Source organism: Dermacentor variabilis, chromosome 7, assembly GCF_050947875.1.
Source record: "Dermacentor variabilis isolate Ectoservices chromosome 7, ASM5094787v1, whole genome shotgun sequence".
Lineage (NCBI taxonomy): Eukaryota > Metazoa > Arthropoda > Arachnida > Ixodida > Ixodidae > Dermacentor > Dermacentor variabilis.
This window is the reverse complement of record NC_134574.1, coordinates 71,658,700-71,673,345: the sequence shown is the minus strand read 5'-3', so window position 1 is coordinate 71,673,345 and position 14,646 is coordinate 71,658,700. Positions and strand designations below refer to the sequence as shown.

The 14,646-nt window shown below is 43.7% G+C and overlaps 1 protein-coding gene across 1 annotated transcript in view; it reads left to right on the top strand.

Annotated features, from left to right (window-relative positions):
• LOC142587523 (transient receptor potential cation channel subfamily M member-like 2) overlaps positions 1 to 14,646 on the top strand; it is a 147,628-nt gene that overhangs the window by 70,459 nt on the left and 62,523 nt on the right. Inside the window, exons 19-22 of the mRNA XM_075698598.1 lie at positions 1,354 to 1,528; positions 6,128 to 6,190; positions 8,466 to 8,574; positions 13,197 to 13,380. Coding sequence (XP_075554713.1) covers positions 1,354 to 1,528; positions 6,128 to 6,190; positions 8,466 to 8,574; positions 13,197 to 13,380 — 531 coding nt within the window. The remainder of the gene's footprint in view (positions 1 to 1,353; positions 1,529 to 6,127; positions 6,191 to 8,465; positions 8,575 to 13,196; positions 13,381 to 14,646) is intronic.

Here is a 14,646-nt window from a genome sequence, read left to right as displayed (position 1 = left end):
ATATACATCTATTGTTTTCCTTTTGTAAAACGCGAACAGTATTAGTAGGTCTAAGTAATAAGATTTATAGTCAGCTACATTACAGATTTGGCCACCTTTTCAAGTAAACGTTTGCTGGCTTCCGGTACAATTAGTCATTTAAGTCTACATGACTTACGAGAGAAGCCATTTAAGTCTGCATTACTAATGAGGGCGCCTGGTGCAGGTTCACCAGATGTTGGCCGACAAATTGAAACGACGCTTCTATCGCTTCTGTAGTTCGATAGCGACGATTCGTTGCGTTAAAGCCAGGGAATCACTTATGGACGATTTTTCAGTTTTTCGCTCACCTTACCGGGAGGGTCCTCTACAAAACCCCGGCAACAAGGAAGTGCTGCGTTTCATGGAGGACCCAGACTCGAGCAGCACAGCATTGAGTAATCATACGAACCTTTGCGAGCAAGACCTTCGCCCGTTACAACACAGCTCTTCTCTTTAGAGCATAAGTCTAGCAAGTTTTCATTATCGCTGCCAGATATCTTCACATGAAAACGAAGCAAGATTACGCAAGAATACTTTGAAAAAGCAATAATTAGTGAAGATAATACTGCGTCAAGGGTTGGACCGGAGGCGTAGGAAGAGCCAGGCCAAGTGGTTTTATTTACTGCATATGTGCACTGTTAATAAAAGTTAAGAGGAATACAACCTTAATGTAATCGATTAGTAATTGCTCAGTTGCTTTGGTAAGAGTAATTCGAAGACGTAATCTAATAAATTTGTGAAAGCTTTTTTCATTTTTTTCAATTTGTGAATCATTTTTTTCTGTAACGTCCACAGTCTGGATGAAAGTAATGGCTAATAAGTGTGGGCAAGTATCGCACGTGGTTGGCGGATAGCCGCAGTCTGCGAGACAAGCGCAGCCACAGCGTTCCTTGTTCGTTTCGAAGGCCCTGCGCACGACGCTTCCTCAGTTGGTGTTACCTAACTCGGTTATACCAGCTGTGGTAGCTTAGTGGCTATGACGTTGAGCTGCTGAATTCGAGGTCCGTAGGATTGATCCCGGCCGCTGCGTCTACATTTCAGGGGGGGGGGGGGGAGGCAAGATACAAAAAAAAAGTGCTTGCGTACAAAGATTTAAGAGCTCATTGAAGGACGCCAGGCAATCAAAATTATTCCGCAGTGCTCCAATATGGCGCGCGTTATACTCGTATCGTGCAGTTGGCACGTAAAACCCAAGAATTCAATGTTTAAGGGTCAAAAATGTGCGTAAGACAGTGTACTAGTTAAATAACAATGACTTTTACGGCTATTTAGTTGCAGCCAATCAAAGCATGTGCCACGTGACGTATTTTGCATGCTCCTCCTTCACTGCAGGTCTGTCGGGACTTCGCAAATTTCATGCGCATGGCAATACTAGTGATCATATGCGGAGGCATTGTGGTGCACGCCGTTCTGTACCCCGACTACCCCATCACGGTGGAACTTTTCCGCAGAATATTCCACAAGGCCTGGTTTTCCCTCTGGCTCACACCCATCGCTGACCTCGAACGTGAGCGCCCCCTGAACGTCTCCCGCCTTTAGTGAGCGTGCTTAACCTTAACGCCGGAATATGGTTCCAACGTGCACGGCCTGCCACTAATGGTGATTCACGATCAGTGTTACGGTGGCGCGAGAAATTGTCACCGGGTCATGACTCAAAGGTGGAAGGAAAGAAAGGCAGTAGAAAAAACGAGTCGTATTTACTGACTGCAGGTTATTAATGAATGAATGAATGAATGAATGAATGAATGAATGAATGAATGAATGAATGAATGAATGAATGAATTAGGACTTTATTTATCGCATGCTATTCATGCTATGCAATAAGGACTTTATTCGTGCCATGCAGTCAGTTAGGAAATGAACTCCAGACAAAAGGTTACAATAGCTTAATAGCATAAGTATGTTCAACCATCGTTCTTTCTTGTGTCGGTGTCCTTTATGGGCAACTCTGTACATACGTTTGGCGTACCAACAGGCCCAAATTCGTACCTCAGGGGAGCTTAAGAGCATCCGACGCCCAGGAAACAAGTACCATCATGCATCATACAGGGGCACCACGTAGGCACAATTTATGTATGCATGCAATGACGAAATCGCTTTTCAACTATGAATGAAGCAAGGCGCAATATGGTACACTGTTGAAACTTCGCTCTTGAACAGCATTAGTCATTATCGCGGTCACTAGTGAGTCCTCGTGTTGCGCCTTCCGGTCGATTTGGCGGTCTCTTGTCAGAAAATGTCGCTGACCAGCAAGAAATTCTTGTCTCCGGCAGGGTATGCAATGCGTGAATATTCAGTTGTGAGTAGGACGTCCTAACCATAGCACGACGGGACTTACCACGTCACACAGCAATATACAGATGCGACGAGGCAATAGCATTCACGGAATACTATCTCCATTTAAAAAAAAGAACACAGAAAAAAACAAGTACTGAATTGTGGAGTTGAAAACACGAGAAAAGTTTGCGTGGAGCCACATTCCTCGTATCATGAATAAGAACCTAAAACACTAATGAGACGGAATGGCGCCTTTACTGAGCGGTCTCTAATATAGCATTAATGAATTGTATGTAAATGACAAACGAGTTATCGAGCTCTGGCGTGAACGCATTCAACAAAACGTGGGTTTTGCTCAGCGTTGGGTTTTCCTGCAAATACCATTCACACCTCGATCGCTTTCGAAAGCAGAGCCTAGCAGTTCTTTTTTCTTGCAATAGATAAACACACTGTCCGTATAACGGTTGACCGCAAGAACCTCAAAACATGCAACCCCGGCGAAAATTTTTCGCCACGCAACATGTATAGTAGAAATGTTTTTATCTCCTATACGTAACAGTGATGCTTTGCTAACGGGTGTGAAGCGCCATTTCTGATAAAGAAAGCCTATGTCACTCCTATATCCACCACAAGCTCCTAGGTGGAAGATTGAGACAGCTGATTGGGAGAAATTTGGAACTCTCTCTAGTATCTCATGGAATGACATGTCCTCGTTACGAATTGATGCTGCTGTGGAGTATTTTACAGCCTTAATAATAGATGCCGCATCTAAATGCATATCACAAGTAAATGGCTTGGCGTGCAAACGGCGTGTCCCGTGGTGGAACGACGACTGTAGCATCGCTCGTAAGAAAGAGAACAAAGCGTGGGGGCTGCTACGCGGCTCTCCCACTGCAGAGAATCTGATTAACTTTAAGCAAGTAAAGTCCCAAGGCAGGAGAACGCGACGACAGGCCAGAAGAGAGAGTTGGCAAAAGTTTTTATCGGACATCAACTCGTACACAGATGAGGCCAAAGTCTGGAACAGGGTTAATAGGATTAGAGGGCGACAAACATACTCCCTCCCTTTGGTAAACACACAAGGCTATACCCTGCCTTGGGGAGCACTTTGAGAGCGTGTCGAGCTCAACCCATTACTGTGAATCCTTCCTCAAATATAAACAAAGAGTAGAATATGAGCAAATTAATTAGAAAATCCAGACAGAATGAACCCTATAACCGGCCTTTCACTATTGTCGAGTTTAGAGCTGCCTTGAACACATGCAAAAGCACTGCACCGGGACCTGACAGAGTCTTGTATGACATGATCAGAAACTTACATACTGAGACACAAGTTACACTACTCACACTTTTCAACACTATTTGGGCTGCGGGATACCTCCCATCTACATGGAAAGAAGTGATTGTGGTTCCTGTCCTGAAGCAGGGAAAATACCCCTCATTGGCAGCAAGTTATCGTCCGATAGCTCTCACAAATTGTCTTTGTAAGCTTTTTGAAAAAAATGATTAATCACAGACTCATACAGTTCCTTGAACTCAACAATATGCTCGATCCCTATCGGCGTGGCTTCAGACAAGTGCGGTCGACAACCGATCACCTTGTGCGTATTGAAGGATATATCCGCGATGCCTTTGTACACAAATAGTATTTCCTCTCGATATTCCTCGATATGGCGAAGGTATATGATACAATGTGGCGTTACGGGATCTTGCGAGACTTGTCGGGAATGGGCATCTGTGGAAATATGTTGAAAATAATTCAAAGCTATTTGTCCAATCGTAGCTACCGTGTAAAAGTCGGGAATGCACTGTCACGTCGTTTTACGCAGGAAACTGGTGTACCCCAGGGAGGCGTGCTCAGCTGCACTCTCTTTATCGTTAAGATGAACACACTACGTGCTTCACTACCACCAGCCATTTTTTATTCCGTATACGTAGACGATATACAAATAGGCTTCAAATCCTGCAACCTCACAGTATCCGAAAGACAGGTACAGCAGGGCTTAAACAAAGTGTCCAAATGGGCAGACCAAAATGGATTTAAAGTCAACCCCCACAAAAGTTCTTGTGTTCTTTTTACTAGAAAGAGAGGCCTGGTTCCAGATCCTTGTGTTCAACTGGGTGGGCATCAAATACCTATCAACAAAGAACACAAATTTCTGGGCATTATACTTAACTCCAAGCTTACTTTTATACAGCACATTAAATATCTTAAAGAAATATGTCTAAGGACAATGAACTTACTTAAACTTCTGTCCCACTCAACATGAGGTAGCGACAGGAAGTCTCTGATGAATGTTTATAAGAGCCTAATTCGACCACGATTGGACTATGGTGCCGTCGTATATAACTTTGCCGCTCCGAGCGCACTAAAGATCCTAGATCCTGTCCACCATCTAGGTATCCGCTTAACCACTGGCGCTTTCAGAACAAGCCCGATTGAAACCCTATACGCGGAATCAAATGAATGGTCCCTCCATCTACAGAGAACTTACATCAGCCTTACATGTTTCCTGAAAATACACTCCAATCATCAACATCCATCTTTTAACACTGTTAACGATATGACGTGTACTACACATTTCCATAATCGTCCCTCTGTAAGACAGCCTTTCTCGCTTCGTGTGACGGAGCTTAGTGAGGAAATACATGTCCCACTCCTCGAGCTTCGCCTGATGCATCCAACCAAGTTGTTACCACCTTGGGAGTGGCAGGTCATAGAATGTGACATATCCTTTTTAGAAATAACAAAACACGCACCAGAGATCGAAATACGAACTCATTTCATAGAATTCCAGCACAAGCACTCCTGCGCAGAGTTCTACACAGACACTTCGAAGTCTAATGCCGGGGTGTCCTATGCTGCCGTCGGCCCATCCTTCTCAGAATCCGATCTACTACATCCGGAAACAAGTATATTTACGGCCGAGGCCTACGCATTACTGTCTGCTGTGGAGCATATAAGAAAATCAAAACTTCAAAAGTCAGCGATATATACAGACTCCCTAAGTGTCGTGAAGGCCCTGATGTCACTTTATACACACAAAAATCCAGTACTTAATGAACTATATTCCGTCTTGTGTAAAGCGTACAGATCTAACCAGCATATCATTATATGCTGGGTGCCTGGCCATAAGAGCATCGAGGGTAACGTTCTGGCGGACGAGATGGCCACGTCTATCGCATAGCAAGCCGTTAACCCTACCGCTGAGGAGGGTATGGCGAAAGCGTGAGAAGAAAAGCGTAATGCGACGACGGTGGCTACGGGATGGCGCCAGAGCAGGGCGCGTCGTCTGGGAGGTCTTTCTGCGGCGGCTGCACTGAATCAAGTCCACGTGTCACCTACGCGCTGCGTCTCGCGATCCCCACATTAGTGAGGCAGTCGCGCCACAGTTCGCTCCGTTTGGAACGTGCCGCACGATACGGACTTTAGGCGATATATCGCGAAGTGAAAACACGTATAGAGCTGCGCTCAAATGTCTGATTAGGGAGTATCGTAGTGGTCGGTGATTTTTTTTCAAGAAATATGGCGTAGTGACGGAGTGTTGCTTATGCTAAGAAACGTTTACAAAGCAATTTTTCTAGAATTTAGGCAGGAAAGATGGGGAAGCTGCTAAAAAGAATTGGCCAATTTAGGCTATATACATTCAGTTAGAAGCACCACAACATTTATCTGTTCATTTTATACACTCTCGGTTAGTTACCTTAATTTAACTTATTAATACGTGGCACTATGCTCCATAAGGCCAGTAAGATGTCGAAACACTGTTGAATTACATACATCACGAAGCTGGCACTGCGGGACTTCATGGTCATTCACTCATTGCAGAAGACAGCAAATGCTTCCAGACACCTCCGCCAGACCACACCAAGGGATGTTTCGTCAGCAGATGTAAGTAAGACTATGGCATGTTACTTGAACTGTAACTTGCAAACGCACTTCAAATAACAGTGGGTGAAAGACCGAGCTAGGATTTTGTTGGCTACTCGCCCTCTCTTCCATAAGTTTCTCTTATTACTTGAGCAACTTGTTTTGTCAAGTTTTTCAACACGTAACAATGGAATAGGCCGTGATGTGCGTAGGTAAAGCTAAATGGCGACTAGTCTGCCGTGATGTAGACGTGATGTAAAGCGCACTACAATTTACAGAAGACGGTAACAAGATCGCATAACAAAGCACACACAAAAAAATATACTCGCAAAGCCATCAACACAAATGTGTTTCAGGGATGTCTGCTTGAAATGTTTGTAATTTGGGATTCAGCAGAAAACGCAAGATGTTGGTGGCCTCAATTCTCAGAAGTCACAGGCACAACTTCCGCTATATTTATTAATTGTCGTTTTAATTATACTTCGCCTCCCTTAAAAAGCTTTGCAAATATATTGCAGTTAAAGTAATAAACGTGGTCATATGTCCACGTGATAGGCATCCTAGTACAAGCAGTAATTTTCTTATATTCGTCGCAGTTATTTGTGTAGTCATTCAGGAATGCCGCGCTGCAAATGATTCGCAAATTTATTTCGCCCTACGTTTGGAAACACGTATCTCGAAACATGAAGTGATTTTAAGAATACTGCTAAATAAACACGCCTTCAGATCTGGTTGCATGCGATGTGACAGTTAAAGCATGTAATGTCGAGTAATTAATGCTTCCAAACTTTAATGTTTCGTGCGGCCACGTGATGCAATTTCGGTCATGAAATATCTTATTTTTATTAATCCACAATTTCTGCTGGTAGGAAGTAATGTGAAGAATTTTTTTTTACTATTTAGCTTCCTTCTTTTTAACAAAGGGAAAATGAGACATCCACCCAATCGTAGCTAGCAATTGCTACAAAAGAAACCCAAACGGGTTCGTCGAAAGAAAAGCCTCGTAGTTGAGGAAAAAGTCGTCCTGGTCCGGGACTCGAACTCAAGACCACCGCCTTTCCGGGGAGCCACTCTACCGTCTGAGCTAACCAGGCGGCTAGCAGGTGGCTGGGCGAAGGCGAGCCCATCAACAACTCGAAGCAAAGGCAAGAGTGTATGTCTCATTTTCTCTTTATTAATTACTTCTCTTCACCTTGCAGGTTTCCGCTGAAGTATTACATCAATTCCATCTTTTTCACTTCCACTTTGCAATTAATATAGTAGTTTCTGATATAGCCGGTCGGCAGTGCAGAAGACTCAACTGAGCATCCGGCGACACATACGCAGAGCTTTATTATAGATTAGCCGGAATAAGATGTGTGAAATGACATGCAGCGTGATACCGACCACTAACATCAGCCGGAGACGATGTTACAAGTGTACGGAAAGTAAGGGCGATGCCGGACGTGGTGTAAGTCCTTAATTTATGCTCATGCTGTTAATTTTACAAACATGGCGTTAATGTTTTTACAAAAAATAAATTCTGTTCGCCAATACAATTGAGGGATGCTGAAAGAAGTCGCAAGACTGCAAAAAGTGCAAACAAAAATTAAGTTTTAATTGTACTGCGCCACCATCTTATGAAGGAAAAAACCACTCAAAAAACACAAAGGACAAGAGGAAAAGTTCACACCACAACGACTGGTCGTTGTGGTGTGAACTTTTCCTCTTGTTCTTTGTGTTTTTTGACTGATTTTTTCCTTCAAGTATGTAGCAACAGGCCGGATTTCAACCCTTCTGCACGCCATCTTACGGCAGCGGAGGACTTTGTACGCCAGAGGGGTAATTGCTTCAAACTAGGTTATTCAGTCAAGTTCCTGAAGTGCGTCCAAGACAGCCACAGAAAAGTATGTGAAAAAGTAAATGGGATCTAAATACTACCTGTTTCTTGTCAGTCTTTGTTCTTCCAAGTTTCTTACTGCTTGTGTGATGCGCGTAAAAGGTAAATGGTTGTAAATAATGAAGTCAGTATGCATCCCAGGAAAGTTCGTGCTCAGGGCAGGCATTAAAAAAAAATGCGTACTATCCCTTCCCTTCGCCTCCCGTCGTGTCTGCGGGAGTTGTGCGAATTTTCGAAGTTCGTGGGTTTGCGGATATATGCGCGCGATGAAAATATGGTGTACTGTGCACAAAGCTGAGCTACTCATCGACATCACTTTTGGCTTCAACATTCAGTTTTCATTATGGCTGTTATTGCGAAATGATTGGAGAGATTTATCAGACGCACCGGTGGCCACTACAATTTCTCAATTTGCAGACTCGGACGAGAGCTGCCCGAATCCAGGTCTCTGGCCCTACGTGTTCGCGGTGGTGTACTTCGTGCACCTCAAGCTGATACTTCTCACAGTCCTGGTGGCGCTGTTCTTGTGAGGGAGCCACATTTCCTATTTTACGCCAACGATCGTAGTTGTGGTCATGACATCCGAATTGTCTAAACTACTTGTGGACAACTTTCTGTAGCGATGGGGGAGGGAGTAAAAGATACGGAGGCAAAGAGCGCACGAGTAAGAGCGCTTCTAAAAGAAGTCCCCGGTTGACATTCACTTGAGTTTGAACTGCGAAAGAGTGAAACGCCATATTCGCAGCCGCGTAATAGGTCTAGGCACACAACTGAGTGTTAAGCCCCACCTATTTCCCTGCTTTTGTCCTCCACATTTGGGCCAATGCGAAACAGTATCGTGTGCAAAGTGCGCTGATTCCAGTACCTTTTCCAAGAAACCGAAAGCGCTGTCGAGCTCTGACGGACTACTTGGCGCAGTAACACATGTAGCTTTCCCTTCAAGGGCACGAAAAGTTGCCAGCGAGTGTACGGGCTTTGGGCGTCACGTGAACAATTTTCCGACTTACCAGCGATGTCCATATCCTTAGCCAGGCTTTCTAAGCAATGCAAGCGCGGCTCTTAAGATTTTGTTCCGGACACTAAAGAGAACATGAAGTTAGAGTAAATGAGTGGTAGGCTACGTTTCTGTAGCGCACGTTCGGTGATTGGTACTGCGAGGGGACGTTTGGTGGCCACTAAGACCGCAGAATTACGAGAATGATGGGGACAGCACCTTTGAATCACCGCTTCATCTTCGGGTGATGTTACAGATTTGGATGCGTTTTCTCGTGTTTACATTTAATTCTTGGTCGATCAAGGGGCATTACAGTGCATTCCAAAGTAAGCACAGGAAATCAGCTTGGAACACTCGTAAACTTTGGCATCCGACCAAAAAGAACATTTCAGATACCTTGAAGTAGGAGGCTGGCCTCCAAAATCACCCATATTTTCATTTTCCCCGTACAAGTGCTTAAGTAGTTCTGAAAAAAAAATTCAACTTCATAAATCCCAACTATACCTAACGTGCTTAGTTAGATATCTACGATAAATGCGCAAAAATGACACTAAAACGGATTCTTTCTGATTTCCGTGTGCGTTCTTGTGCCTCCTGTCATCAACAAGAAAAGTATTCCTGGCCTACGCTGAACGAATGTGTCGAGCTTGCGTTGCATTTCCAAGATATTTAATGCGTAGCATTAGATTGTGGTTGGCACGTAAAACCCCGAATATTATTATTATTATTATATTAACATTAGATTGTGAGTCGGTCGAAAAATTCCATGCGAAGCCAGAAAAACCCTTTCCGAATAGAGGGCGAGAATGCGCAGTTAACGCCCATTGTGTGCGCGGTTTGTGAACATGCAAGGGGGACTTTGGGCAAAATAATTTAATGTGCGATACGTTTGTGTTTGAATTATACGAGGCACCGTTATATTATTGACGTCGCTCTCTTCCCCTAGTAGCCTTCCTTGCTCAATATGCTCAGTTCGTATGTCTCTATTTGCACTTTGTGTAGTTATTTAGCTAGAAGTGTTAGTTATATTTGGTTAGCTAGTTAATTATTAGTTGATTATATACGTTAATAACTTACGTTAATTATGTTTGCTTAATTATAGTTAGGTAGGTTATTAGTGAACAATTTGTTATTTCTTAGATAACTTAATCAATTAGTTAGCTTTGCTAGTTAGATTAGTTTTGTTAGTTACCTTATTTACTTCGTGTATTAGTTATTGTTATCTAGTTAGTTTATTGGTTGAGTTGGTTTTTGTACTGTAGTTTGTTACGTTACTTATTATGGAGTTTATTCAGTTAATACAGTTGGTAGATTATTAGTAGGTTAGATTATTATTAGCTTGATAATCAATGTATTAATTGCCTATATGCTTGGTTACTTAACTAGTTGGTTAGCTTTGCTAGTTTAGTAACTAATTGGTATTTAGTTTAGCTATAATTTGTAATAATTTAGTAATAATCAGTAATACGTTTAGTAGCTTGTAATTACTTTATTAATTAGCTCACTAATCACTTGATTGGCTTTATTAGTTTAGTAATTACCCATTTGTTTGGTTACTTAATGAGTTGGTTACCTTTGTTAGTTAGAAACGCAGGTCTTTTTACGCGCAATTGCATAAAAGTGCGACGTGAATTTTCTCTGTAGTCGGCTTCTAACAATGGAGTTGTCCAAGTGTACGATTTCAATTATGAATTAAGCCGCTGTTGCGACGCGGTTAAACCTGGAAATGAAACAAGGCGTTGTAGCTGTTGCAAAATTTGGGATAGCAATTAACAGCATACGAGTCGGCTAAGTCAGGAGGCAAGTGGTCTCTTTTTGCGTCTTTTGTATTTCCTGAAATGTTCGAATAAAAATGATATGAAATGAACATGAAATGGTAAAGACCTGGCCAGCGAGGATTAAAGGTGACCAAAAGGGACACAAAACGAGAAGATGCGTTAAGCCTAGGCAAAGAAAAATTAAGCGGAACCTTCCTGAACGGGAACCGTCGAAGATATGCGTAGCATTATATGGCTATGTATATGTTCGGCAATGAAAATGTGTGGATCTCTGTGCTCGTACTCTTCATGTATAAATAAATAGCGCGTAATACGTGAGCATAAGCCCCACACACGTCACTACCTCGTATAAGAGATTCCGCACCACGCTGACCGCCATATAATGCTGCGCATATCTTGGACAGTTCCTGTTCAGGGAGATTCCGCTAAATTTGTTATTAATCGAATGAAAATAAACGCCGGCTGGTGTCGTTCTCGCACATTTCCTTGTGTGCTCAAAGCATTTGAATCGTCCGGCTGATTTGAGCTTCTCCTAAAGAGTACTTATCTCTGTAGTACTTATACGCACAAAGAGTCGCTCAAGGCACCGAAGTTGCGAAATAATCTCGAAAGTGCCATAAAACCTTAAAAGCCCACTGGGGCAAAAAGTATTCCACATGGACGTTAGGCGCTGATTTTGGCAGTGGCTATAATACTGTCGTTAATTGAATCTGGTTCACTGGAGATCATTTCTGTTTCGCCGAGATGAAGTGTGCCAGAGAGATGCAAATTATAAGTATTTGAATTTGCACGTAATATGTGTAGACACTTTGTGCGACATCGTTGTTCCTCCGGTGATAGACTGACAATGCACTTGCTTGTGTTCCACTGTCCGCCATATACTGCAGTCGGCAGTTGCGCACGTTGAAACGGCAATTTACAGGGCAGAGAAATGTGCACAGCATATTTTACCAAATGAAGCCCTGCAGTAAGGACATGTGAGGTGGTGCAGGGACTGCGACTGTAAGGGAGTACATCAAAGCCTCAGCGAAATCTGGAAGCGACAAGAATATTTTGCAGAAATTAAGCTTTGACTGGCTTTCGCGAAACGGCCCCTGAAAAAAAAAATTATGGCGTTTTACGTGCCGAAATCACTTTCTCATTATGAGGCACGCCGTAGTGGAAGAGTCCGGAAATTTCTACCACTTGGGGCTCTTTAAAGGGCACCTAAATCTAAGTACACGGGTGTTTTCGCATTTCGCCCCCATCGAAACGCGGCCGCCGTGGCCGGGATTCGATCCCGCGACCTCGTGTTTAGCAGCCTAACACCATAGCCACTGAGCAACCGCGGCGTGTACGGCCCCTGAACCTCTCTGAGCTGGAAATTCTTTCTTTTTTTTTTACATACCTTCATCTTGGGTACTAGGCGCGAACACGCAGAAACAACAAAGGAGACGGGACATAGCGCCACTTACAACTGCTTTAATCGGAGGCGCACCACAGACTTATGTAGCCGTCTTAGACGCAAGGAACAAAATCAGATCAAGATTGATATGGAAGCGTACTGGTTAAATATTTCTTTTCCATCTTATATAAATACATTGATGCGTCGCTGACGCACATGCTTCCTTTAATTCCGATAAAGAAAGCCTCAATTACTTCCCGAGCTTTTGTATCTTTACTCTTTGCTAGCGCTCCCCTGCAAGACATGGCTCACTAGAGCGTGACAGCGGCAGACGCATCCCATTCTGCAATGATACTGCCGCCGAAATTTTAAAACATATATCGTAATAGCGAAGCTACGCACGTTGTTGAGTGGCTGCGCCTGCGCCGCTCGCTCTTCCTCACTGCACACTTGACTAAGAGGCGTGCGCAGTACGTTAGGATTCAGAACTGAAAATTACGTCGGCTTTCTCATCCCTCGTGGATGAACCGATCAACAGCTTTTTACCCTTGGTAGCGTCACGCTCAAGACGTGGTTGGCCTCACTGCGCGTGAAAAAGGTATCAGAAACTGAGCACTGGATGGTGTTTTGAATTTGTGGTTTCTTCGCGCTGAGTAGCACTGCGATGTGTTCGCCCAATTTGATTGCCACGACATTCCGTATACTATGGCATAATTATTTTAATGTGACAGGTGGTTTAGCTAAGAAGGGGCTCTTTAAAATAATACTATTTTTCACGGGGGTGAAATTTTATTAGCAGCAATTTAGAAGGCGTAGCTTCACGTTTTAACGCACCAACGTTGTTTCGCGTACTGTGACGCAGTACGACTATAGCCCCCACCGCGAGATTTATTTTGTAGGCGAATCATGATTCCTTCCTTTGATTATACATCTACTCCGCTCTGATGAAGGTTTACTTATAAAATGACGGCCCGGTCATTCTTTCCCAACAGTAACACGGCGGCAGAGGTGACACCGGAGGCGGACGTCATCTGGAAGTTTCAGCGCTACGAGCTGGTGATGGACTTCGCTATGCGGCGCTGCTTACCTCCTCCGCTCAATGCTGTTGCGTACGTCTGGTGCATCGTGTCCCCATTCCTGAAGATGTGCAGGCGCGCCTTCAGGAGAAATAAGCATGTACGTTGACCTACAATAGTTAGCAGGACAGTAAACTAATGATCTGAATCACTCTAAACACACCCATCATTTGTTAATTAAAAGGGCTTTCTGCATTCTTGGCTCTCACGCGTTTGTGTTGATGTACTCGAGGAGGTAGATTCCGGAGCTTTAAGTTATAAGGATGGCGTAGAGCGTGGGCTTCCCTTGCGACCGTTAAGTAAGGAAAACAAGAGTAGCCGACTCTTCCGCTAAGGCCGTCCAGCCCGTATTCCCGCCCTTCTAGCTTCTTGGAGCAACACACAGCTGGCGTTGAAATTCAGTATTACCCTTTTCAACAGCTACGCTGCATGACGGACCTTAGTTTTTCAGCTGCAGATAACATTGACACAATCCAATGACATGCGTTCAATGCGATCCCCGCTGCTCAATGTCACCTCCTTGCAACTGGTCCCTCAGCACCGTTCTTTCTTGGGCATTCGTGGTTTTAAAAAAAAATTTAAATTAGGGGGTTTTATGTGCCAAAACCACTTTCTGATTATGAGGCACGCCGTAGTGGAGGACTCCGGAAATTTCGACTACCTGAGGTTCTTTAACGTGCAGTTAAATCTAAGTACTTCTACTCGGGTGTTTTCGCCCCCATATAAAGGCGGCCGCCGTCGCAGGGATTCGATTCCGCGACGTCGTGCTCAGCAGCCCAACACCATAGCCACTGAGCAACCACGGCGGGTGGTTTTTTGTCGTTTGTTCTTGCAGCCCTGTCGATATGGCTGCTTGCCCACTTAGCACTGTCAGTTAGAGGAGAAAGAAAGGTTAAAAACACTCTACAAGCGTGTTAAGAGAGAATGCGAGCGATGAAATAAAGTACTGACTGAATAAATTTCGGCGTGGCATATCACCGGAAGAATGGTTAGACGCGCCAAATGCATCGCGGCATATGGCAGTCAGCGCTGCCATCTTTCTTCTTGCGTGCAAGTTGTCGGATATTGTATAAAATCTTAGCAGCGCTATGAACAAAACGTGTACGTTAGATAACTGCATATGTACACATCACTGCAAATTACAGAAATTCGCCTAAGTATACGTAAAAGTGAAATACAAAAATAAAGTATTCATGCAGCTGTAAACGTACCGACAAACCACTAGAACAGTCACAGCAGTAAGGCTACATATAACTCATAACTCTTAATGAAATCGTTAACTGTAAGGAAGCGAGAAAATTTTGTTTGCCGGAAATAAAGACATGGCTCATATTTTGTGATTTTTGTATGAAAAAATGGATGCTTC